The sequence below is a fragment of the Cyrtonyx montezumae genome, unplaced genomic scaffold (assembly GCF_038088225.1).
Source record: "Cyrtonyx montezumae isolate F1298 unplaced genomic scaffold, pur_monq_1.0 scaffold_1, whole genome shotgun sequence".
In the NCBI taxonomy this organism is placed as follows: Eukaryota; Metazoa; Chordata; class Aves; order Galliformes; family Odontophoridae; genus Cyrtonyx; species Cyrtonyx montezumae.
In genome coordinates this window covers 17,165,056-17,188,193 of record NW_027071825.1, presented here as the reverse complement: position 1 = coordinate 17,188,193, position 23,138 = coordinate 17,165,056, and the positions used below count along the sequence as shown (strand labels likewise).

The window sequence follows — 23,138 nt, the reverse complement described above, 5'->3', positions numbered from 1 at the left end:
GGAAGAAAGCAAATAGTTAAACCCAAAGGGCAACACTAGAAGAATGATTGCATGTTGCAAAAGCAAGGCTATCCAATGCAATTTGTTATTTCTAACAGCCAAGATTCAGTAAGCCAAGTGCAATCTTTGAGGCCGAGGAGAAGAGTCCTTTCCAGCCCACTGCTGGTGGTAGCATGGTATGGTGTGAGGATGGGGGTGTCTGAAAGTAACTTCTTGGCTGCTGACTTCCAGCGTGTGTACTGGAGCTCAACACACGGGTAATTCCGTGCAAGCACAGGGCGCAGTTGTTTGTTCTTTGGTGGATGTGTGGATAAGTATTTTAAAGAGGAACACTTTGTGGTTATCTGTGATTTCTTCACTGAAACAGACTCGCATGTTATTTGGAGGTGCTATTTGGGCCGTGACAGCTGCTAAATGAAGGCTTTCAACATGAATTCCTTTAGAAGTTATCTGTATGCAGAATAGCACGTAATGCCCGTTTGAGGCTTTTAACATCAAAAGCATATTGCGACCGGGCGGGGTCGGGGCAGCCGCGATTTGTTCCGGGAGGGCCGCCCCGCGTGCGGACAGCTGAGCCGAGCTCAGCTCCACTACCGCGGTCTCCCGGGTACTGAAGCTGTGCCCCCCCGCATCTGTCCTCCGCTCCCGTGGGGGCTGAGGTCCGGGGCCGCGGGTGCTCCCCGGGCGGGGCGGGGCGGGGCGAAGCCACCCCCTCGCCGCTGCGCTCCGCCTGCCGCTCGAGCCGGCGCCTCGCTGGAGCCGGTGCCGGAGCGGCGGGCCGGGCCCCCGCCTGCCCTGCCCTGCCCTACCCCGCCCCGCCGCCGCCCGCGGTGGATGCCGCCGGGGAGCGGGGCCGCCGCGGCCGCCGGAGCCCCCGTACATGCGAGTGCCCTGTCCGCTCACCAGCATGCTTTACTTCCAGATGGTGATCATGGCAGGGACCGTGATGCTGGCTTACTATTTCGAATACACAGACACCTTCGCGGTCAACGTGCAAGGCTTCTTCTGCTACGAGGGCGCGTACCGCAAGCCGTACCCGGGCCCGGAGGACAGCAGCGCCGTGCCCCCGGTGCTCCTCTACTCGCTGACCGCAGGCGTGCCCGTGCTGGTGGTAAGCGGGGGGACCGCCGCGGGGCTGAGCGGGGCACGGCAGTAGCGAGCCGCCGTGCCCGCCCCGCGCCTCGGAAGTTTATTTTTAGCATCCATTTATATAACCGCCGGATCGTGTTTTGCCGGTCCTGTCCGACTGACTTTTGGTTTTAAAATAATGTGATTTGGGGGATTTTGTTTCTCTTTGGAAGTGTGTGTTTGGTGCGGGCAGGTGGCTACCTGCGGGGAGATCTGGTTGTTGGCTACTGCAGTGAACGCTTCGCCTGCTACTAATTAAAAACCAAACCCTCTGACAGTGCATTTACTTATTACGAAAATGAACTGCTCTGTTGATGGATTGCGATCATTTCTGCTCAATTCAGTCATCTCCGTATGTCACAGCTACTGATGTACATGTGAACTGAACCTGTGTTTAATGCAGTGTGACCTGTCAGTCAGGTTTAAAGGGATGCATCAAAAAAGAAGGTTTTTTTTCACTGTTTTTTCTTTGGTTTGGAGAAAAACGCTGAGATTTGTTGCATGCTCTGTTTGTGTTGTCGGATAATGAGGGCATTGGCATCATTTAAAGATCCCTGTGTATACTGTGAAGCAAAGACTGGGAAGGAGTGAGATGGAAGTATGCAGCCGTCAGGGCTGGATTAGAGGCAGTGTCACCAGGTGCACACACAGTTACATGGATGCGAACTCCCTGTAAAGAGTTTGTTTTAGTGAGCTGTTGGTCAGTAAAAAGGCAGCACATCTTTACAAGAAGAGGAGGCCTCTGATGGCAGTAGCTTCAATAGATATATAGCTTTTCAGGAAATTATAAAAACAAAATAAAATCTGGAAACAGAAAACTTCATCAAGCTGATGCAGTTGTAACTGCAGGCAGCATTCTGTTGAGCACTGAGGTAGCATTCTACAAAATCACGTGGTTGGATGCAGCCTTACTGTTGAAGATGTCAGACTGAAATCATTTACAGTAGATTTGCTCTTTTTTTTTTTCTAGAGAATGAGCTACAGTCTTCAGGAGAGCATTCTGTACAGCTGTTCAGTTTGGTGTTCCTCTGTTTTAGTATCAGTTGACTTTTTTGTTATCTGCTTGTTTGCTCTTTTGAACCCTTAAATGCTTTTGAGAGTTTAAAAGGCTGTTTTGTTAGTAGTGTTCTTCTGTTGCGTGTAGCGTTTGGTTTAATTTTAATAATTGTTTCTTTTGTTTGGCTCAGAACGCTGTAAAGATTTTGTCAGATATTTGCAAATGAGTCGGTAGTTTCTATTCATTTCCTGGGTGTTAGATGGTTATATTGGAGAAATCACTGTGGCATTTTGGTTTGCCAGTCTTGTAATTAGTCTCAGTAGACACTTAATAATGGAATGTAGTGATATTTAACTATTCTTCCCCCCCTGTGTCCCTGTCTCAGGCAAACAGGATGCACTGGTGGGTCAGGGCATGGAACGTCACGTTGCAGGTGACTGCTGCACTTTTTAAAAATTTCTTTTTATTTTACCAAGTGGAGACTTCAGTCTCTGAGAATGTCAACCTTGTGACTTTAGGTCTAATCGTTAACATTATTAAGTAGGAACAAAATCTTTCAGGCTACAGACACAATTCTGTTCTGATTCTCCTTGGGCAGTCCTCCTGAGTTTAGTGTTTCTGTTGGACAACTTCTGCTCTGTCATGCATGAGATGGAAATTGTCTTTCACTTAAAGGAGTGGTGAAGGTGATATTTCTTCACTGAAGCTGCTTGTATGCTTCTAGCAGTGGTAAAACTCTTGTTAAGATTTCACAAGGATTAATTGTTCTGTTTCCTTTGTGTTCCATCTAAGGAAGTTTTGAACATAGGTGCTCTGTATTTTTTTCTTAATTAATGAAATACGTATATTTATTACATGATTTGTTTTTATATTTCCACCTGTAAGTATATAAACACAGACCTATGAAAAAATATGGATTTGTATGAAAATGTGCTATGATTTGTCGAAAATTCCAATTTTTTCTCTTCCATTGCATTTTTTTGACATAGCATTATGTTAGTTCAAAGCTTCTAACTAGCTGTGCTCTAGTGTAACACTTATTTATTCTTGTTAGCTTGGCTTGTGGAATTAATGCTTTTTCTGAAGTTTTTAGATAGATCACTGGAAGGTCCTTACCTTGATGTTTAGGGTGACAGTTTTTGGTAGAATTGGGACTTGTTCTATTGGAGCTATGAGTACTTCAATCCAGGTTCCCCTAATGCATTGAATTTAATTTAAGTTGCTCTACAATGAGAAAAAAAGTTGGATTTTCCAAGCGACTTTGCTGTTTCCGCATACTTGCTGTCCAAAATCTGAAAAATTAAAGTGCCAGTGGCTGGCTCTGTCCTGATGAGCACCTCATCAGCAATGGGTGCTGTGCTGCTGTGAGCTGAGACACAACTGCTCCTCTACCACTTCTGTGCTACACCAGAGCTGCAGCATCTGACTTAGCAGGCATGCAGTGAGTGTCTGCTCATGGGGCACAAGCGTGGGCTGAGGTGTCTGTCAGGAGCTGGGTCCTTTGACAGGGATGTACCTGTGAGCAATATGCTAATCCTGGAAGTTCTCAGGTTAGTCTTACAAATGGTGCTTCCTAGTAACACATTCCTGCAGCTCTAGTGCCACATCACTGCCACGCTTCTGTTCTTGATTTTGCTGCTTCCCCTGCCTTCCTGTCCTGGGTCATGCCAGGACAGTCACAGCTGGTTTGCTGGTTGTCAGGTCACAGATCTTGCAGGGTTTGGATCATGCAAATGGAGCCCTTTTCCAGAAGCAGAGGCTGCTTGCTGAACAGTAACAGTTGGCTTGCACTGCTCTGATATGGGGAACTGGAACTAAAGTTTCATAATCTGCACTTGGGACTGGTTGAATTTGAATGTCTACAGTCTTCTGTCAAATATTTCAAATATCTTCTACGTGATGTAGCAGCTAGTGAGAAGTTAAATTGTTGTGCTGTCTACTTTAGTAGACAATTTATTGTCCATACATAGAGATGGGCACTTTAAGCAGTCATAACTTCATAGATGTAACAACAACTGGGTGAATCCAGCAGTTATTTTGTAGGATGAGAATTTCCTCTCCCTCTTCTCAGCTTGTTTCCAGTCTTTTGAGCAGAATACATCTATGTCGTTGGTTTTCAATCTGTGTTCTGTGGATTGTTTCTCATAGATATACATAATCTGTTAACTTTGTTGCTGTGAGTTCTTCCACTGAAGAATTGTGATGGCCTGAATTGTCTCTTTTCTTAATGGCTGTGTGCATCTGCAGCTTGCCATGTAACAAAACGTATGCTCCATCCTAATGTAATTCTATAATTTATGTCTACAAAGTCATACCTTTAGGCATAGGTAATTTTTTTTGTTGAGTAAATGTATTTACATCAGGAATGTAAAACAGATAAATGATAGAATATTCCCTGTAATGTTGATGAGGTTGATGTTGTCCTCAGAAGAGTGTGGGCATCCTATGTAGGAGATTCCAGGAAGGGAGAATACTTGCCACGTGCTTGGGACCTCCCACTTGTCTTTGTGACAGAAGTTGAAAGAGTGAGTGCTGGCTGGGCATGGCTGTGCTTTTACTGTCTGTACTGAATATAGATGGAATGCTTGATATCTTTTTTTTCTTCCTTTTCAACACTTGGGTCAGATGTGAAGGCGACAAGCAATGTGCTCTTGATTTGAGTCTACTCAAATATGCAGTGAGTACAGATGTGTTAGCTCAGAGTGCTGTGCTGTTTAAGCCATTTCCCAAAGTACCAGTTCTTGCTCAGTGGGCTGGTTTCTTTTTAGTCATCTTATGACGGATGTACCTTGGAAAATTTATGTCAGGCTAATCCTTCAGTTTCCAGATAGAAATGATTAGTAAAACTCTTTTCAGAATCTAGAGAGGGATCAGTTATGCACTGCTTCTTTCTGGTAGATCTTATTAATTTTGACCTCTTTGTGATACAGTTAACCATGCTCAAGGACTCTTACAATGAGTCCACGCACTAATGTGCATCATCTGAAATAATAAAAAAATAAAAATAAAAAATGAATCTAATACCTGGTGTAAATCTCAGTGTATTGGGCTCATGATGTATATGGACTGCTTTACAAAAGCCAAGAGGAGATTGATACATTTTCATTCAGATGTATAAACAGTTTTATTATGCTAATGTTGTCTATTTGTATTTCCAAGTAACAAGAAGATGATTATAGTACTTATTCATAAAACACACTTTTATTTGCCTAGATATTCATGTGTTCTCCATAAAGCAATTAAAGCTGATTTGTTTTAGCATAATCCTCTTAATAGCATTACTGAGAACAATATCTTCAGTTTGGACAAGGTGTTGCGCTTTTTTTTTTTTCAGGAGATCAGATGAATCTTTAAATTGACATATTTCAAGCAAGGAATTAGTATTAAAAATAAATAAATAGAAAATAATTCTGGCCTTCAGATTGGCTTTGGCCGGTAGCTTTCTTCTGACTGAATTTTAAGGAATTTTGAAACCTGTAAAAAAAAAAAAAGTGTATGTGTGTGTGTGTATATGTATATACATATATATATATAGAGAGAGAGAGACTGGGAAGGGAGAAACATTGTTTACCTATAGAATTTACTGTATATATTGATTACTTAAGAAACCACAAAGTAGCTGGGACTGAAGAGGGAAAGGAGCCACCTTTTGAAGGATCAGCACAAATGTAAGAAGTCTCTCATCTCTGCTGTCTTTGCTGGTCTCTCAGTAGTTCCAGTCCTGGGCAGGTCAAGAATAGGTGAAGGATGGACAAAGACCTGAAGGGGATGTGCTACTTGTTTCCATTGCATTCAACTCATGTAGTTGGGCATGTGCCTGTCTCCCTTTGTTTTGAACCTGCTAGTTCCTGTTTTCCTTGTTGCACTTATGGTTTCGTGTAGTGTGACACGAGGGCTGAGCTGATTTTGTCAGACTGAATTTTCAAAATGTTCTTGTCAGAGTAGCCTTAGTTAAGCTGTAGTTCATTCTGAAACAATTCTACTCTGTTATAACTTAGTGCTGAACATCGAAAAGGGTGTTGGCTTGTGATCCACTTCTGGGACACATCAAAGTACTCTGTCTCTTTTAACTTAAGGAAAAAACACAACTTGAAAGTTCTGAAAAAGGAATATTTCTGGGAATTCATTGTGCCAGGAGTCTGTGAATTCTCCTCACGCCTGAGAGCTTCAAATGCTTTAAATTCCTGGCCTCAGTTAGAAGAGGGCATCACCTTCACAAATGTTTCCTCCATCTATTTTAAGCTTTTTTTTCCTGCTTTTTAGCTGACACTAAGTTACCTTTGCTTCTATGGATACTTTAATACTGTTGGGAAAAACAAACAAAGAAACAAACAACAAAGCACCTGAGCAGAATAAAAGGCTTCTCTCCTGTTCTGCTTCCTCAAGTAGAAGTGACTTCAATGCATCCTGAAGGAGACTGAGCTGTTTTGTCACTTCAGCCAGAACTATATCAAGAAAACTTAATAAATAATGTGGGGATGCACATTGTCAGATACTCTATGTAGCATGGAAAAAAAAAATTAAAAAAAAAATTAAAAAAATCTAAGAATGCATAGTGAGGAATTCAAATGTTTGTTTTCGTGCACATCTGAAGCAAACACAAGGAGTTGACCAGCAAAGCACTCAGCCTACCCCATCGCTCTTCTCAAGAGCAATGAGCTCTCTTGCTAGGTACTGAGCTCCAATATCTGAATGTTTCTGCATCCTGTCTTGGAAATGGTAGTGATAATGCAGCAGAAAGATTATTAGTAGATCAAATTTATCCTCTGAAACCAAATAGAAATATTTTTAGTTGTATGAGGTACTGTCTTCTACTTCTTGCTGTATAGAGGTGTTTCAACAGTCCTGGAATATCCTTGAGAGCTTATTTGTGTGCCCTTCTCTTGCTGGCATATTTAGCAGCTGTTAAGACTTTACATGAAGGAGCAATTGCCAGAATAGTTTGTTTTCTGTGGGATTGAGTTGTTCCTGAAGGGCCCCTCTGCTCCCTGTCTTTGTAACTCTTCACTCAACCTGTGTGTGCAGGTGCAATTTCTTTTCTTTGGTATTTTTCTTCCTCCATTCTCACTTTTTTTTTCCTGCTAATTTTTTAAATGTGAGAAAGCTGAGGACTTCAGAAAACAACTTTTTTTTTTTTGGCTGAGGGTAGTGCTGGCAGAAGATATTGAAGCAAAGCGGTTATTTATATCATACTTTTCCTTTGTGAAGGGGTAATTGCATTGCAACTTTACTTAAGAATAAAAACTGCATCATGCTGTTAAGGTCTGCAGTAACCTTGCGTACCAGATGTCAGTACTGGCCTTTTGGGGCACATAACAAGACAAATACATGGTTTGATAGTCTGATGCTTTTTTTATCCAAGAGTAAAACCACTAATCCAGCAGAGCTGTAACCAGGAGACAATAAAAGATTCAGAACCATTGTGGGTTTTGTTGCAGCCCTTCTTTGTCTGTCTTCCTCTTATGCTGCGATGGCTTACATGAATGGTGCCAACAGAAATCATGTTTATACTTCCAGTTGAATTTATAATTTCTGCTGTGCTTGCTATGCACACCACTTAGAAACACGATACATCTTCAGGCCATATGCTTCATCCTTTGATGGGCTCTCTGGATGGAAAGAGGCAAGCAGATGTGAGCGAGGCAGACAGGGTGCTGTTTGCAGCAGCTGGATGTCTACTCGTCCTATAAATGCTGCACTTATAAGTGAGAAATTGTTAATCCAACAGATCCTGCACCATACGATTAGGGAATTTGTATGCGCTGTTTGTAATCTGAAATAGTAGGCTCAAAGTAATAATCAGCTGCTACATCAAGCAATTCTTGTCCATTATATATTATACAGGATTGAGGAGATGAGTGGCCATGTGATGCAAAATAGCAGACCACCAAAGTAGAAATTCAAGTAGCTTTAGCAGTGTTTTTCAGCCTTAAGCACTGTGATGTCTAAAAGTTTTTGCCATATTCTTGTAGCTTTTCTCAGATACACTGAAGTGCTTGGTGGGCCCACTTCCATCATAAATGGGTCTTATTTAGCCTAAGGTGCAATATCTCATCGATTATAAATAAAGAGCCTAGCTGTGGTAGATGCACATCATCTCCACTATTCAGAAAGCATTTCCGGACATGGTGCTCTAATGATGAATTTGTGATCATATTAGTCTTAACGCTCGTATGTAGTATCGCAAATCTGGCACTGGAAAAGGAAGGCAAAAGTTCTGACACCTTGTGCTTCTGATGAAAAGCCTGGTTTTGTTCACGTTTTTTCACGCCTGCAGGCGTATATACAAGGGCTGCTTTGAAAGTAATGCCTCCTATTTTGTTATGTTGACTTGTGATGTCGGAGGTGGATGTGGGTATGGTGATAGAGGTTGCACCTTCCCACAAGTATTCCATTACATTTTGTTGCCGCCTGACAGATGGCAGCAAAGAGGCAGTCTGACAAATGGTGTCTGACATGGAAGTGCATATAAAGTAAAGGTGCGTCATTAAATTTCTCCATGCAGAAAAAATGACACCCATTGATGCTTGCTGAATGTGTATGGAGATCAAAGAGTGGATGTGCACACAGTGAGGTGGTGAGGGCTGTGTTTCAGCAGTGGCAACAGTGGTTTATCTCCTCTGGAGAAGATTTGTTCAAATGCAGCATACAGCTTCTTGTTCATTGCTGGCAAAAATGCATAGTTAATGGTGGAGGCTATGTTGAAAAGCAGTGCTTTGTCGCTGAGAATTTGCTTTATTGAACAGTGTTATTTTTCTCTCTGTATCTGTTGTATTTGCCATGGAAATAAATAGGATGCATTGCTTTTGGAGCAACCTACATAGTTATATCCAGTGTTAAGAAGTAATATTTTTCAGTAGAAAAATTACTGGATATATAAATATATATAGGTTTAAATCTAGTAGTAATTCAAAATCTGTTCTGTTCCTCTTCAAAATTGGATCTTGGTCCTATGTCCTCTTTCCTGGGTAGGAGGCACCACAAACCTAAAAGAAAAAATGCCTTTTCATTAAACTCTAGTGAAAACTGTAAGCTGGGAATTCCACTTCTGCTTGCTGTTTTGGACAACATACACCGTTGCAACTTTGTATGCACTTTATTGATATTCTAATTACTAAGATGCAACTATAATATGATGAATTCGTTAATGACATATTTGCATTTATGTACATCCAGTTATATGTTCAAAAGGTTCATATAGAAGAAAACAGCATTTTTTCCTCTCAGAAAATATTAATTGTTGCTTCTTACACACATAGGGTTAAGGACTTTTATTAAAAAAAAAAAAAAAAGCTCACCAGTATCCTGCAGTTCTGATTCTTTTTTCTTTCTCTACAAAGCATTTTAAAGTGTCTGTCATTTTAAGTTGGATCTTTTCCCATCATCTCTAGAAGGGATCTGCGTTATTAATTATTTATCATTCAATCTATGAACGATATTATGAGGATTTTCTTTGGTCAGTTTGTAGCTTGCCTCTTTGTAAATCAAGAATTAAGAATTAGAATCAGTAAGTGGAGCAGTATGGGTAGTAAAAGAGACGTGTCCGTTACCAATTTAGAGTTCAGACATTACTGAATTAATTCTGATTAAAGATTTGTTAATTATCAGTCAGCTGTGCTGCGTGACCAATCATGTACCTACCTGCAGCCTGTGGGGAGGATGAAATGAAGGATTTTAGCTTGGTCAGCTTTAACTAAGACCAGCCAATACAAGCTACCTCGTTGGATATTGTGGTGTGGGTACACAGGCTGCCTGCGAGCATTGCTCTGCTCACAGCTGGGCTCCTGTGTGCTCATTCTGCTGCTGCCTGCTGTCTGGCCTCCCTGTTCACAGCCATGTTCATCTCTGTGCAGAGCAGCATGTGGACACGCCCAAGTTTTAGTGCGTACCAGAAGTTTGATCATGTTTACCTAAGTGGAGCTTGGTGTTCAGGGCCTCCCTGCAATATGGTTTCTGTGGTGTTAGCATGTCCCCATACTCTGCTGAGGCTACTCTCAGGCCATGGCTCCTGAGCATCTGACAGGTGTGAACACAAGTACCTGAGAGGCCCAGGAAGGTGGCAAGGGCTTGTGCTGTGCCATGCCACAAATATGCTCATAGCAATGACAGGGGGACAGCCTGCATGCTGGGGCCCTCTGTGCCAAATGCTCTGCTGGGCTTACATCGGTGCTTGGGCGACTCATGGGGGCTCTTCCAGAATATTTAGCAAAGGCAGATGAGGTCTGTAGGCGAACTGACCTTAGGGCATGTGAGTAGTTCATGGACATTTGCAGCTGGCAGAACAAATGTACAGAATGGGCTGTGAATTGTGTCAGGATTCACTTTGGTGAAAGGATCGGGGCACCCAAGTAGGATGTAGTTTTAGCCCTTGCTTCCTGGGTGTGAAATGATAACTGTAAAACTGGGCTTCCCTGTAAAGCTTTGAGATTTCTGCATTGAAAGAATGTTACTGTTTATTAATTAAATGTCGTAGCATTGGTGGAATTTCATCATGTGACTCAGTGCTGCCTTGAACAGAAGGGCTTTCCTGAGAGGAGTGACATGTATAAATGAGTATGGTGGTGATAGCATCTCTTTATTGAACCGTTTAACTAGTCGGTATTGTGGTTTTACTAGGAATTTCTTTTGTTTCTGAATTGAACCGTGATGGCAGTGTGACTTCTACAGTGGAAGAAATCATAAAGCAGAGACTATTCCTTTAAAGAAATCACAAAAAAACGACGACAAAAATAAAACAAACTCTAAACCTTGATATATTTACATATGTGTGTATGTACAGTGTGCGGCCGGAAACAATCAGGTTTAGGTGGTTGATTTATATTCAGAGTTTAATTCACATTTTTTTAACCTTGAATGTCAGTAGAAGAGAAGAAGCCTTAAGGAGTTAGTTCACCACACCAGAATACTTAAGAAGGTTAGCATATTGCTGAGTGTGTATAAGCCCCTTTCAACACGGCATGCTTTGAACTTAAGTTGCTCAAGTAATTAAAGATTACATCCAACCCTCATTAAAAACAGAATATATGTAAATACATTTACATAACAATTACATATTTTATCAAATGCTCCTATATTGTCTTCATAGAGAAGACTACATGCCAAGTCCTATTAATTCTACTGTGAAGACAGTGTCAAAACTTCACAAGATCTAAAACTGTGGAATAGTTTCATTCGTCCTTAAAATGTGTCTCTTCCCACTTGAGCTTTACTGAAATCATTTGATAAAGACAGCAACTTGTTAGCTTATTGTATAGTTCTATGCAAAGAAGGTGATCTTTGCTGAGGTAGACCAACATGCGTGGTTATATGAGTGGGAGGAAATAGAGGCATATATTGGAGAAGAGTAGCTGGGATTTTTTTTTGGCATAAAGACTTTGCAATTAGTTTTCAGAGTACCGTGGCCTGCCTAAAAGAGACGTTTTTATGCTCTGCTGTCTTCACAGCAAAGTATACAATCTCCCCTCTGTTTTGTAGGCATTTCCTGTACTAGGAATTTTTTGCTGAAATTTCCCACTCTTGCTACTCCTATTTCAGCTCATTGGCTGCTGTGCTAATGAGGGCATTTGGGACTTCCTCTTGATTCAAGCATTGCATTGTGTAAACTCCTAAACAGGGTCAGACAACATAGTGTTGCCAGCTGCACATCTGCAGCCATCTGGATTTGTGGCAGGAGAGCTAAAATAGGCACGGTGTAGCAGAGTTGAAAGAGTGACAAGAGCGATGTAAGTCATATTTGCACAAAACCCTAAAGTAAATGCCCCATATTTGATCAGCAGTATGTACAGAATCATTATTGAGATGTTGTATTTGCATACATATGTATCAAATACAGACCAGTGGGGTGTGCTCTGAGGAAAGCTTGCTGGCTGATATCTTTGCCAGTTGCATTGTTGCCAGATTCAAGTTATCATTAAAACCTCTGATAATCATACTATTCTCTCTTCCTACTTCTATGCTTTCCTTAAGATTTTGTTTCTAATAAACATCACTTGAGCATATTCATTTATTAAAATGACATTATTAAAGAGAAGTAATTGCATGCTGTCAAATTACAGCTCTCAAGGCTGAGGGCAGAGAGGCAGGTAAATGATGAACAGCACTTGCTACCAGCCCTTATCTGTTAGGGGAACACCTGAGTGAGGGCCTAACTCCTTTCCCTTCTGATCCTTTCTCACTGCTCCACATCTCTAGTGACTACTGGCATTACTCTGTGGGTCTGCTGGGAGTCAGTTTAGATATGGAATGGTTCCATTCCCTTAGATTACATGACAGATTGATCCATACAAGTCCTAGTCCCCTTTTCTATGGAAGCTTTAATTTGTCCTTTGTGTTGGGTTGTTGATATTGTTTTCCTGAGATTTTTGTTTTTATTTTTGCTTTCTTGGGCACTGGAAGTGTGGGTTTTCTACTCAGGATTTTTAATGCTCTTACACTATTTTGTACAAATGAAGTGAGACAACTCAGAATAAAGTTCTCGTAGTTCTAGATCAAAGTCTTTGTTTGCAATAGTTTTTCAAGTGTTTTTAACTCATTTTTAATGACATCTGGATCTTTTGCAGTAGTTGCTCACTGTGTGAAGACTGTGTTTTGTTTTTTTTTATGAAGGGTTATTTTTAAGTACTATGCTTCTGTGTGAGCATTACAGTTCTGGGTTTTTCTTTCTAATATATATGTTCGTTTGTTTTTTTAAATACATATTTCCAAAACAGGCAATACCACCCCCTTGTAGAAATTACAGGGTTTCCTAGTTTTATTGCCTTCTTGGTACGTCATTTATTGCTAAAATTTATCTCCCATTTTGATATATTGTTTTTTTGTTTGTTTTGTTTTTTGTGTTTATCTACAGCCCCTTAGATCTTTACAAGTAATCCTATTAAATTTAGTTGTTTTTTACTTTTGATTTCAGCTGGAGAAAGGTAATGACCTTTGTGTATTTGATTGGTTGGCAGTTATGCTTCACCCTTAAGATTATGGTAGAGGAGAATAAAGTTATACAGAGGCTATTGTAACTAAAGTGGAGCTAGTCAATGTGCTTTCAAAGCTCTTTAATTTTTTAATTAAAAATATAAAATCATTTTATTGAGTTATCTAATTAAATTTATTGCTGTAGGTCAAATAGTAATAGACAGTAACAAAGAAGTCAAGAAAAATGATAGATATAAGTTTTGCAGGTATGTATTTTGTCCCAGTTAGCCAGAATACAATTTTTGTGCGATCTTACAGGCGTTCCACATACAAGCAGCCTGTTTGTACTGTAGCTACGTTAAAACACCAGAGTGCTTATATCAATAGGGTACTTGGTCCTTTGATTTCAATTGCTTGATGACTGTACCATTTCAGCAAAACTGATCTCAGGAATAACATCTGCATAGTTAGCTGGCTTTGAGTAGAAGTAAGAAAGTGTGAAAAGCAGAAAATTCGGATGGTCTCCTTCCTCTAAGCCTCTGAGAACAGTTGGCTGTTATCATATACTGACTGTAAAATCACCAGTCTGTGACCAGAATCTTTAAGAGGTGCCTTTTATGTGATCAGTTTTCATTCTAAGAGAGATGAAAGAGCATTTATGTTGAATTTTGCATTGGATGTTCATCCTGAATAGGAAACTGGAGTTGTATAGACCACCTAGGCTTTAAAGCAAGAAGTAATATCACAGCTGGTAATGAACCATTGGTATGGGTATTGTGTTCTCCTTGGAATAGTGCTCTCAACATGTAAGGATGGATTAAGAAACAAACCTCTTTCAAGAAAAAAAATAAAACATTTTTTTTTTTGATAGCCAAGATAGTGCGAGAGCTTTACAAAACCGTGCCATAAGGAGCCATGGGTTATTTCATATTTCACTTGAAGTTGAATAGAAGCTGGGTACAGGGCTGAAAACCACATCATGATGATGCTACATGGAATTAATATTCTAATAAGGAAGATAAATAGTAGAGTTTTGAACATGTTTTTCTTTTCAAAATATTATATATTAAAAGTGAAGCAAAGCACTTGGAAAAAAAAATGTGGAAAGTTTTGACGAAAAGTTGCTTTTCAAAATCCCAAATGAAATAATTACATGTACTAATGACCTTTTTTCAAGTACTCACTGATAGATCCAGAAACTGAAATTAGCTGCTCGTTGAACAGATTAAAACTCATCTTTCTAACTGTGTCAAAGGAAATATGGAGCTTGGACAGTTTGGATAATTGCACCTTTAGGTGTTGTTGTTTTACAAAAAGAAAATGCAAACTTAAATGAGGAACTCATAGAAGTTTTATATAGACTTTGAGTATTTCAGCCTGAAATAACAACTTTTTGGAATGCAAATTGATGATTTGTTCTACTTGTTTTTAGAAGGCAGATTTGAATCTATTCTTTTTCCATCAGTGTTTCAGATCAAAATTTAAAATAGGAAAACTTTGTTGCATGGGGAAAAGAGCAATTCTTACTTAAGTCTGTTACCTGCTACCTCTTAGAATGGGTTCTTCAAGAAACTTTGTCTCAGTAATGTGAAACTGTGCCAGTGCTAAGTTGTTTTTGGAGCCAGATGTCTGACAAGTCAGCTCCCAGCTGCCATGTTAGCACTACTCATCTTTCCCAGTTCCTGGCCATGTCCTATCCTCTTGAGAGCTGCAGGACAGAGCAACTGAGCACTATTCATGTCCCAGTGACAGAAGGCCCCCAGATGAAAGCAGAAGATGCAGGCAGTGCCAGTTCTCTCCTGGTGCCACTTCCTTTCCTCACTGCAGCATCCTCAGCATGGTCGAGCTGTTGCAGCTGGCTTGGCTTTGGGCCTTCTGTGTGGTGGCACAAGACTGCTCACTCAGTGGCATCCTAGTGACTGTTTCTCAGAATGATCTCGTACGTAACTGAGCTTTGTTTGGTGCTGCATGTATGATGGTGCTGCAGGCACTGCCTGCCAGATGACGCAGGCATATTCTAGAGGAGAAGAGATTTAAATATACAGTCAATTGCTCAGTTAGAGAAAAAGGGGGAAAAAAGGAAGCTTTAGAGACACTATATTTCCATTTTTTCTGTTATGCAGTAAAATAATGAATGAAGAGAGACTGAGAAGTGAGTGACAAAGCTGGCAAGGTCTCTGTGGTTAAATGCTCCGAGGCTTCCCTTGAAGCTCCCCAGTTATTGAACCACTAGACATACTGATTTTTTATTATTTTTTTTGTAAATAGCCATGAATGCAAATAAAATATATATATATATATTAAAATTTTGATACGCTCTTAAAAAAAATTAAGAGCACATTGTTTTACTGGAAAAAGAGTTGTTTCCCCCATCATCTTTTTTTCTACAAAAGCAATTTTTTCTCACACCTTCTCCCTAAGTCTTCAGAAGTTGCTATGCAATATGGTGCTATACCATCATACTAAATGCAAGAAGGATTTTTGTGTTTAATCAATAGCAGGCAGACTTAGATAAGATTTATTATTTCATTTTCTTCAGAACTACTGGTCATTTTTTACTGCAGAAAATGTGCTCCTGTGGAAATCGACCCAGGCATTTGTTGTCAGTTTAAGCAAGAAAGAAGAAAATGGAACAAGAAAAACACAAAGAAAATGGCCTCAAGGGAAAGCTCTGCATAATTAACTTGAAATTGCTACTGCTAGAACTACTGTTGCTGCTTTTTCTTGCCAGCCTGTCACTTAACACAGAAATTTTAGCTTAGAGCAGGGAGTGGAGGTTATCTATAGCATCGATGAAGATCGAGGTTTTATGTGGCTTGATTTTCCAAACTCTAGAGACCACTGTGCTCTATGGTATGTTGCTAAATGGTAAGAGGAAAGGATAACAAACAGGAACAAGAAAGCCTGTCAAAGCTGTATTCTTAAAATAAACCTACCCCAGTTTTTCAAGTGAGAAACTCGTAAGTGAAATTAATGGAAAGACTATGCAACTTAAATTATAAAAATGTGTATAGAGATCAAGAGATTACTGCCAATGTTTTGGTTTGGATTTTCAGCTTCTCTTCTGCCTGTGAAGGTGGTGTGAGGAAGTTCATTTTAGATCAAAAGGAGGATCTGTGGGCTGAATGGGATGCCCATTCTCAGTATGGAGAAACCTTTTTTGTGTCAATTCTTGCAGATGGTCTCACAGAAGCCTTGGTTAGGGATTGAGTCTTGCCTGAATGAGTGAAACACAATGCGTGAAAAAAAGAAGTGAGAAGAGAAATTACAGTGTACAATATTGTCAACAGTTCTCAGCTCAAACACATCAAAACATGGATGAATATTTAGTAGTCTTTCTAATGCGATAACTGCTTTTCAGTGTTACTCATCTATCTGAGTGGTTGCCGTAGCTACTGTGTAACCCTCAGAGTTGGCAGAAAGTGAACCGTGTGTTCTACCAAATGTACCACGTTCCCTGGCCTGCATTAAATATTTCATGAATGCTTGTGTATTCTAAAGCAGATGTTAATGGGAAATGTCTGTGTATTATGCCATGACACATACATTTATTTCCTAATCCCAAGTACAAGTTGTCACTATAATCAACCCTGTTTCAGGCTTTTCTTGTTTGAGTAACTTAATGTGCCCTCAAATATCTTGTCATCGAATGCATATTTAATCCTAATTTGAATCTCAGGGTTTTATAGGAAGGTATGTCATATATGAGAGGGTAGTCCATAAAATAAACCTCATTAGTATCTCTTCAATGCTGATTTAAGGTCATTAATTTACATAGGTACATGCTGTTATAAACATAATGTGACATGGGAAAGGTTTTTGTGGAGTCAGTTTACTGGAAAATCAACAAGGTCAGAGCTGCTGTAGCTCTAATGCTTGGAATGAGTCAGGTTTGACATTTCAAGTTGAGAAAGCTCAGAATATGTAGAACCAAGTTAAGAATATACTGGAAGGATGATTTTGGGAAGGAGAAATTAGATTTTTAAATTGACACGCTGTGCTAAAACTGGAAACAGTTTGTTGGATTTAAAAAAAAGATGACTAATACAGAAAAAATTTGGTCATATTTGGGAGGAAGAAATTGGTGTAGAAATGTGTGCTAAATGTTGCAAGCATCCTATGCATTAAACAAGGAAAGGGGCAGATATTGCTAGTCTTAAGCGATCATGCAAATAAATCAGCTGATAAGTTAGTTAATCAGGAGTCAGAGGTGAGAGAAGTATTAATTTTAAATTTCAGATCTCACTCCTTCCAAACTGAATTCCTTTCTCTTGAAAGTGTTGGCACATCGTAGAATGGATAAGATTGCCATGGAGATGATTAGGAGAACTTTTAGATTTTCTGATTTAGATTTTGTTTTGTCTCTGCTTAGTTCTTATTTTCTATGCTTCCACAAAAAGAAAGGATAATCTGAATGCTAGTAATGAAGCATGTATTAATTTAAGATATCTTCATCTAGGACTATTTGTATTCTTTCTATTACGCTTCATAATGTGAACTCAGTCTAAAGGCATTCTCCACAGACACAGGGAAGCTGCTGTAGGACTGGGACCTAACATCTGCCTGTCAGAACTAGACTGGTGTCTGTAGGTTGATCCTTTTTGTCTTGTTGTTGTTTGTTTGTTTTGTAGCAGCTATGTACACTGCAATTTTATCTAAGAACTTGGAAAATTATTTGTGTAGATAAAGATACATACAGAATTGTAAGGGTTGGAAGGGACCCCTGGAGGTCATCTAGTCCAGCCCCCTGCTAAAGCAGGTCCCCTGGAGTGGTTGCATAGAAAAGCACCTAGGTGGGGTTTGAATATCTCTGGCAAAGCAAACTGCACAACCTCTTCGGGCAGTTTGTTCTGGTTCATATCCAGTATTGCATTTTGTATCATTACTGTTCAGAAGAAAGACTTAATGAAGAAATGCACAAGTAATTATATTGCCTTAAATGCCATTTGTTCACTTGTTGTGACTCACACATGGAGTGCAAGGGTCTAGTGCTGGTCCCTGAAATAATGAAGATACAGGAAGTTATTCTCTCTTGGAGTATACCAGACATACAAGTCATGGTAAAGCACAAGTGGGAGAGAGCTGTTCCTTTCCTCTGTGTTGTAGAGAAAACTGGTGCCAGAGAGAAGAAGAAAAAGGGTCCCCTTAGACTTACTGAGGCTGAAAATTTTCCATCCATTTCTGAAATACCATTAGGCTGATTACTGAGATGAGCAGTGCTTTTCTGAGCTGCCAGTACAGAAAAACACAGAATCTGTATTTATTGCCAAATTCCAGAAGGATTTTAAAAACCACAGAAGCATGAAGATAAATGCCTGTTGTGCACAGTGGCATATCCCACTCAGATTACTTCTGATGATAGAGCTCTAGGCCCACTATATCAAATATTTTGCCACTGCTGAATTCTGACCCTTGCACCTGTGTGACCTTTCTAAGAGCATTTTTGTTGAGCTGAGAATGTGAATGCTGCTCCCTGCTATTTTCGGAGCATTGGGTTTTCTTCATCCAGGTCATTATTAGAAGTGGGGAATGTAACAGCTAGAAATGGTTGCTAGCAGCAAGGGTCCACATGCAGCTGATTAAGATAAGGTGTTGGAAGTGATAGTCTCCTTTTTTATAACTGAATGAGCAGCTGTTGTATTTGCTATCCTGGCTTCCCTGGAAGCTAGAAAGAAGAGTCTTTGTGATCAACAGGTCCAAAGACTCTGCCCAGAGCTGGAGAGTTGAGCTTGCTGGAGTATTTTCTGTTTATGTTCTTGCAAGAGATTGAGCATTGTATGTTGACTGCTCCAGAAATTTATACCTCCTATTTACTTCCAAGGCAAATAAAACAGATACAGAGAGCACCATAAAACCATTTAACAGAGCAAACTCTCAGCTACAAAACCCTATTTTTCAACATAGTTGATATCATCTGCTAATCTGCACAAGCAGAGGAGACCCACTGTTTAACAGCTTCTGTGATGGCATCATTGCAAGGGAAATGTTTCACACACAGACCATTTTTCATTAGCCCAAACAGAAGGAAGTCAGAAGGTGCTGAATCGAGGCTACAGTGCGTATAGTAAGACAAACTAGCAATGGTTGTTGATGTAATCCATGGTCTTCAAACTGGTATGGGGTCTGGCATTATGTCACAAGATGGGTTGTCTTCTCTGTCCTGACTCTGGAATGTTGAGCCTTCAGCTCAGTCAGTGTTGTGGATGTAGCAGAGTTAGTGGTTTGTCTGGATTCCAAGAAGGGATCACCCCTTTCCTATTCCAAAATACAGTGCATGTCACTTTATGCACTGAGGTCTGTATCTTGAACTTCAGTGGGGAATCCACATGTTGCCACTCCATAGACTACTATTCTAACTCCAGCTGATAGTGACACCACATCTTCTTGCTGGCAATAATGCAATCCATGAAACACCTTCAGCCTCATATTGATTCAATAGGTCCTGACAAATTTCTTTATGGTGTTCTTTCTGTTCCTTTGTGAGCATTCATGGGACCCACCTTGCACAAACTTTGTGATACTCCAGTGTTGCTACCATTGTTTCCAACATATTGATGCTGATATTCAGGTCTTAACACAGTTCCCTGGCTATAATCCTCTGATTTACCCAGATGAGCTGATTGAGATGCTCTTCATTTAATGGTGTGACAGCTGTGCATGGCCATCTGGAACATGGCTTATCTTTCACATCACTGTTGCCACTGCTGAAATGCAGCACTCACTGCTTCACTGTTCTCACATTTACTGTTTGATCTCTCTAAATGTTCAGCAGGTAAAGATGAATGGCAGTGGGTGCTGTTTTTCTTGCAGGGAGGAATTAAGTTACATTTCTTTGCTTCGTGTACACTTCTGTGTACTCCATTTTGTCCAACTACCCCTCTGTTGTCATCTGTCTCGTGACAAAAAAATGCAATAGAATATTGATGAGAAGGTTCAGCCTCTGATTTTGTGGCCCAGCATAATAAAATAGGAGGCATTAGTTTTGGAGCAGCCCTTATGTATCATTCATATATGCCAGGTTCTGCTTTTTCCTAGAGTCTAGAAATGTGCAGTATTTTACTGAAATCTATTAAGTTTGGAAAAAAAAAAAAGATAAATGCAGAATGTTCAGGTTCACCTAACCCTGAGTGTTTCATCTTTCCAGAAGAGAGTTGGTGTGACTCACCAGAAAAATCTGTTTCTCATCTTTATGAATCACATTAGAATTGTTTTTTAGTTTTGTTTGTTGCTTTTCTCAAGAGACCTGTAGGAGTCATTGATCTGACTTCTCCTTACTGTTGTCAGTTTTGATGACCTTGAATTCAAGATTGAATTACATTTCATAAGCATACTGATAGTTCATTAATTACAGATGAAGGAGTTGCACTTCAGTTTGCTGAAAAATTTCTTTCATCATAGTGAAGTGGTTACTTGTTAGATAAACTGTTCATATTTCTGTTTCATCTGAAGAGGCCACAATGATATGAAGCCAGTCGAAAGTAATAGCTGATGAGAGTTTCTGTGACAAACTGAATTTTGCTTGTCACATACAACTGCAGAATTATTTTTGTTATTTGTGCCACATTATTTATGAGAAGCACTTCCTCCCTCTGTGTGTGTCACAATGTAGCTGAAAGTCATCTGCATAGATCTAAGAATAACTAAGGCCATTAATTGCATTTTTCTTGTTGAAAACGAAATGCATATATGAGCTGATGCTGATGCCTGTAGTTTTCTTTAAACTGTTTTACTGTGTGTTTTTTGTTTCGTAAACAGTGCTGTGTGTAGAACTATTCAGATCTGTAGTAATATATGACAAAGTTTATAATTTCCTGTTAGTTAAAAGTTCAGGAAGACCTAGGCAGTTGTCTGCTTTGACAACAGCATTTCTTGAGTTTGTGTAACATTAAGGCTTTAATTTGCTGATTGTTGTTCCTGATCATCAAAGTGTAAAATACCTTGATGTATCAGTAATATTTGCTGCTTTTCATATGGAAGACAGAAAATACATTTCCTTTAAGTTCTGCAGTGAATGAAAGTTGAAAGATAGCAGCCCTTCTATGCCATCTTTGATTGTACCTGTTACCTGCAGTAAAGCTTCAACATCATTGTCTTAATACATACTTACAGTTTGTACTTGGCATTAGGGCTGAATACCATAACTGTTGTAAGTAAACTAGGAGTCACGTTTTTCTCTACAGGTAAATACGTGCCTTGGAGGGGACATTTTACATTCACTATTTACATTTTTTTCTTATTTTTGAGCCCTTTTATTTTTCCCTAACTGTTATATGAATGAACTATAAACAAAATAATTTTATTTTTTTTGTTGCAATGAATGTGAAGCAAGCCATGCATCTCCTTAAAACATCAGTAGTGATATTTTGTTCAAGCTTGAGGATAAAAGCTAAAGCCAGACTTAGTAAACATAGTTAGCAAACTATGAATCAAATCCTGTAGAGTACTTACTAGCAAACCAGTCCTCCAGCATGGGCTGGAACTGTCTTGTGAAAGTTTCCCCTGTGGTCTAAAATCCACCCTTGTGAACTGCCGAATGTCAGTGAGAGCCATGTGGGGAAGAGCTGGGAATCTTCCAGGACTGGCCCTTTCTTTGATCCCCATCCTGTGTGTTATGCAGTTTGTTTTTCTTGAACTAATTATTTTCTTTGTTTTTCCCCTCATCCTGAAAACTAGGCTATGTTATGTCAATTTCAAGCCCTCCTAATGCAAATAAAGAGGGCCATATGGCCTATTCACCTTGTAAGAAGATTAACGTACAGAACTTGGTTCACTTATGTTGTCTTTTGTTCTGCTTTGGTTTGTTTCCTTAAGATGAGATAGCCATCTCTGTAATATTAGTATCTTTTATTTACTGTAATCTGATGTACCATTTCTCTCCCCTTTTTCTCCTCCCCCTAAGATTATCGTTGGAGAAACGGCAGTGTTTTGTCTACAGTTAGCTACAAAGGATTTTGAAAATCAAGAAAAAACAATATTAACTGGAGACTGTTGTTATATAAATCCACTGGTGCGCAGAACCATCAGATTCCTTGGTATGAGCAAAATTAATGTTTTCATTTTCTGAATGATGAAAGTGATTAAATATGTCTTAAGTTTGACCTGGAGAAACTATTCAGGTAACCATACGATATTTCATGTATAGTCCTAACTTGTGTACGATGAATTTTTTCCTTTTGGACAATGAATTAAGTGTCTTGGAAGAATGGATTGAAACAAAAACAAACAAACCAACAACAACAAATAAAAAAAAGATTTGCAGAAACAGTAAGAAAAATAGAAAAACTTGGGACCACAGGGGAGCAAAAAAAAAAAACAAAAAAACCAGCACGCCTTGAATAATGGGAGATGGAGAAGGGAAGGTATCTTTATACCAGATCTGTGGTCAACAGTTCTCTTTTGGCTATGCACACATACAGCAGCCAAAGCTGAGGACATTAGGATATAAGTGTGTGTTTGAAAGCCTGCCCAGTTTAGGTACTTTCATAGCCTAGAATGTGTGTTATAATCTATAATGGATAACTGTATGAAATCCACCGAGGTCGGCTGTAAAACCCACCTCCCCCAGCTTCACTAAATACGAGATGTGCTTTCTACTTATTTCATTGTAAATGTATTTTGGAGAGGGAAGTACCATTTCTCAGAATGTCTGCTACATACTCACAGATGCTGCTTTTTAATACGCGCAGGGATGTCACAGCCAGACTCCATTTTTTCTGCTGTGTGTTTCTTGCTCTCGGCTGTATCTAAGGGCAGCAGCTGGGGAGCAAAGCTGCAGGGCAGCTTATCCTGTGCAGGGAAGGGAGGGATGCAGCTGGGTCTGTGCATGCTGTGCCTGTGACACAGCCGTGCTGCTGTCTGCCAGCGCAATAGCTTGCTGTCGCAGGGGAGTTCTGGAGTCACTGAGTTGGAGACTGTCCTGCATATAGCTGCAGTATGTGGGCAGTCATACTAAGGAGCTCCTGCTCCTATTGCTTTGTGCAGGGTCTGTGTGTGGCCAGACCTCATCTGTTGGGCTCTGCTTGCTCACGGAAATGAAGCCAAAATGTGGTTGTAGGGCAGGAATGAGCATGGCTTCACTGTTGCACCAGATGAAGCATTATTCCCTGTT

The 23,138-nt window shown here is 39.9% G+C and overlaps 1 protein-coding gene across 1 annotated transcript in view; it reads left to right on the top strand.

Annotated features, from left to right (window-relative positions):
• Window positions 1-880: 880 nt before the first annotated feature.
• Window positions 881-23,138, top strand: part of PLPPR5 (phospholipid phosphatase related 5) — a 41,628-nt gene continuing 19,370 nt past the window's right edge. The window contains exons 1-2 of the mRNA XM_065742305.1: window positions 881-1,111; window positions 21,930-22,062. Coding sequence (XP_065598377.1) covers window positions 881-1,111; window positions 21,930-22,062 — 364 coding nt within the window. The remainder of the gene's footprint in view (window positions 1,112-21,929; window positions 22,063-23,138) is intronic.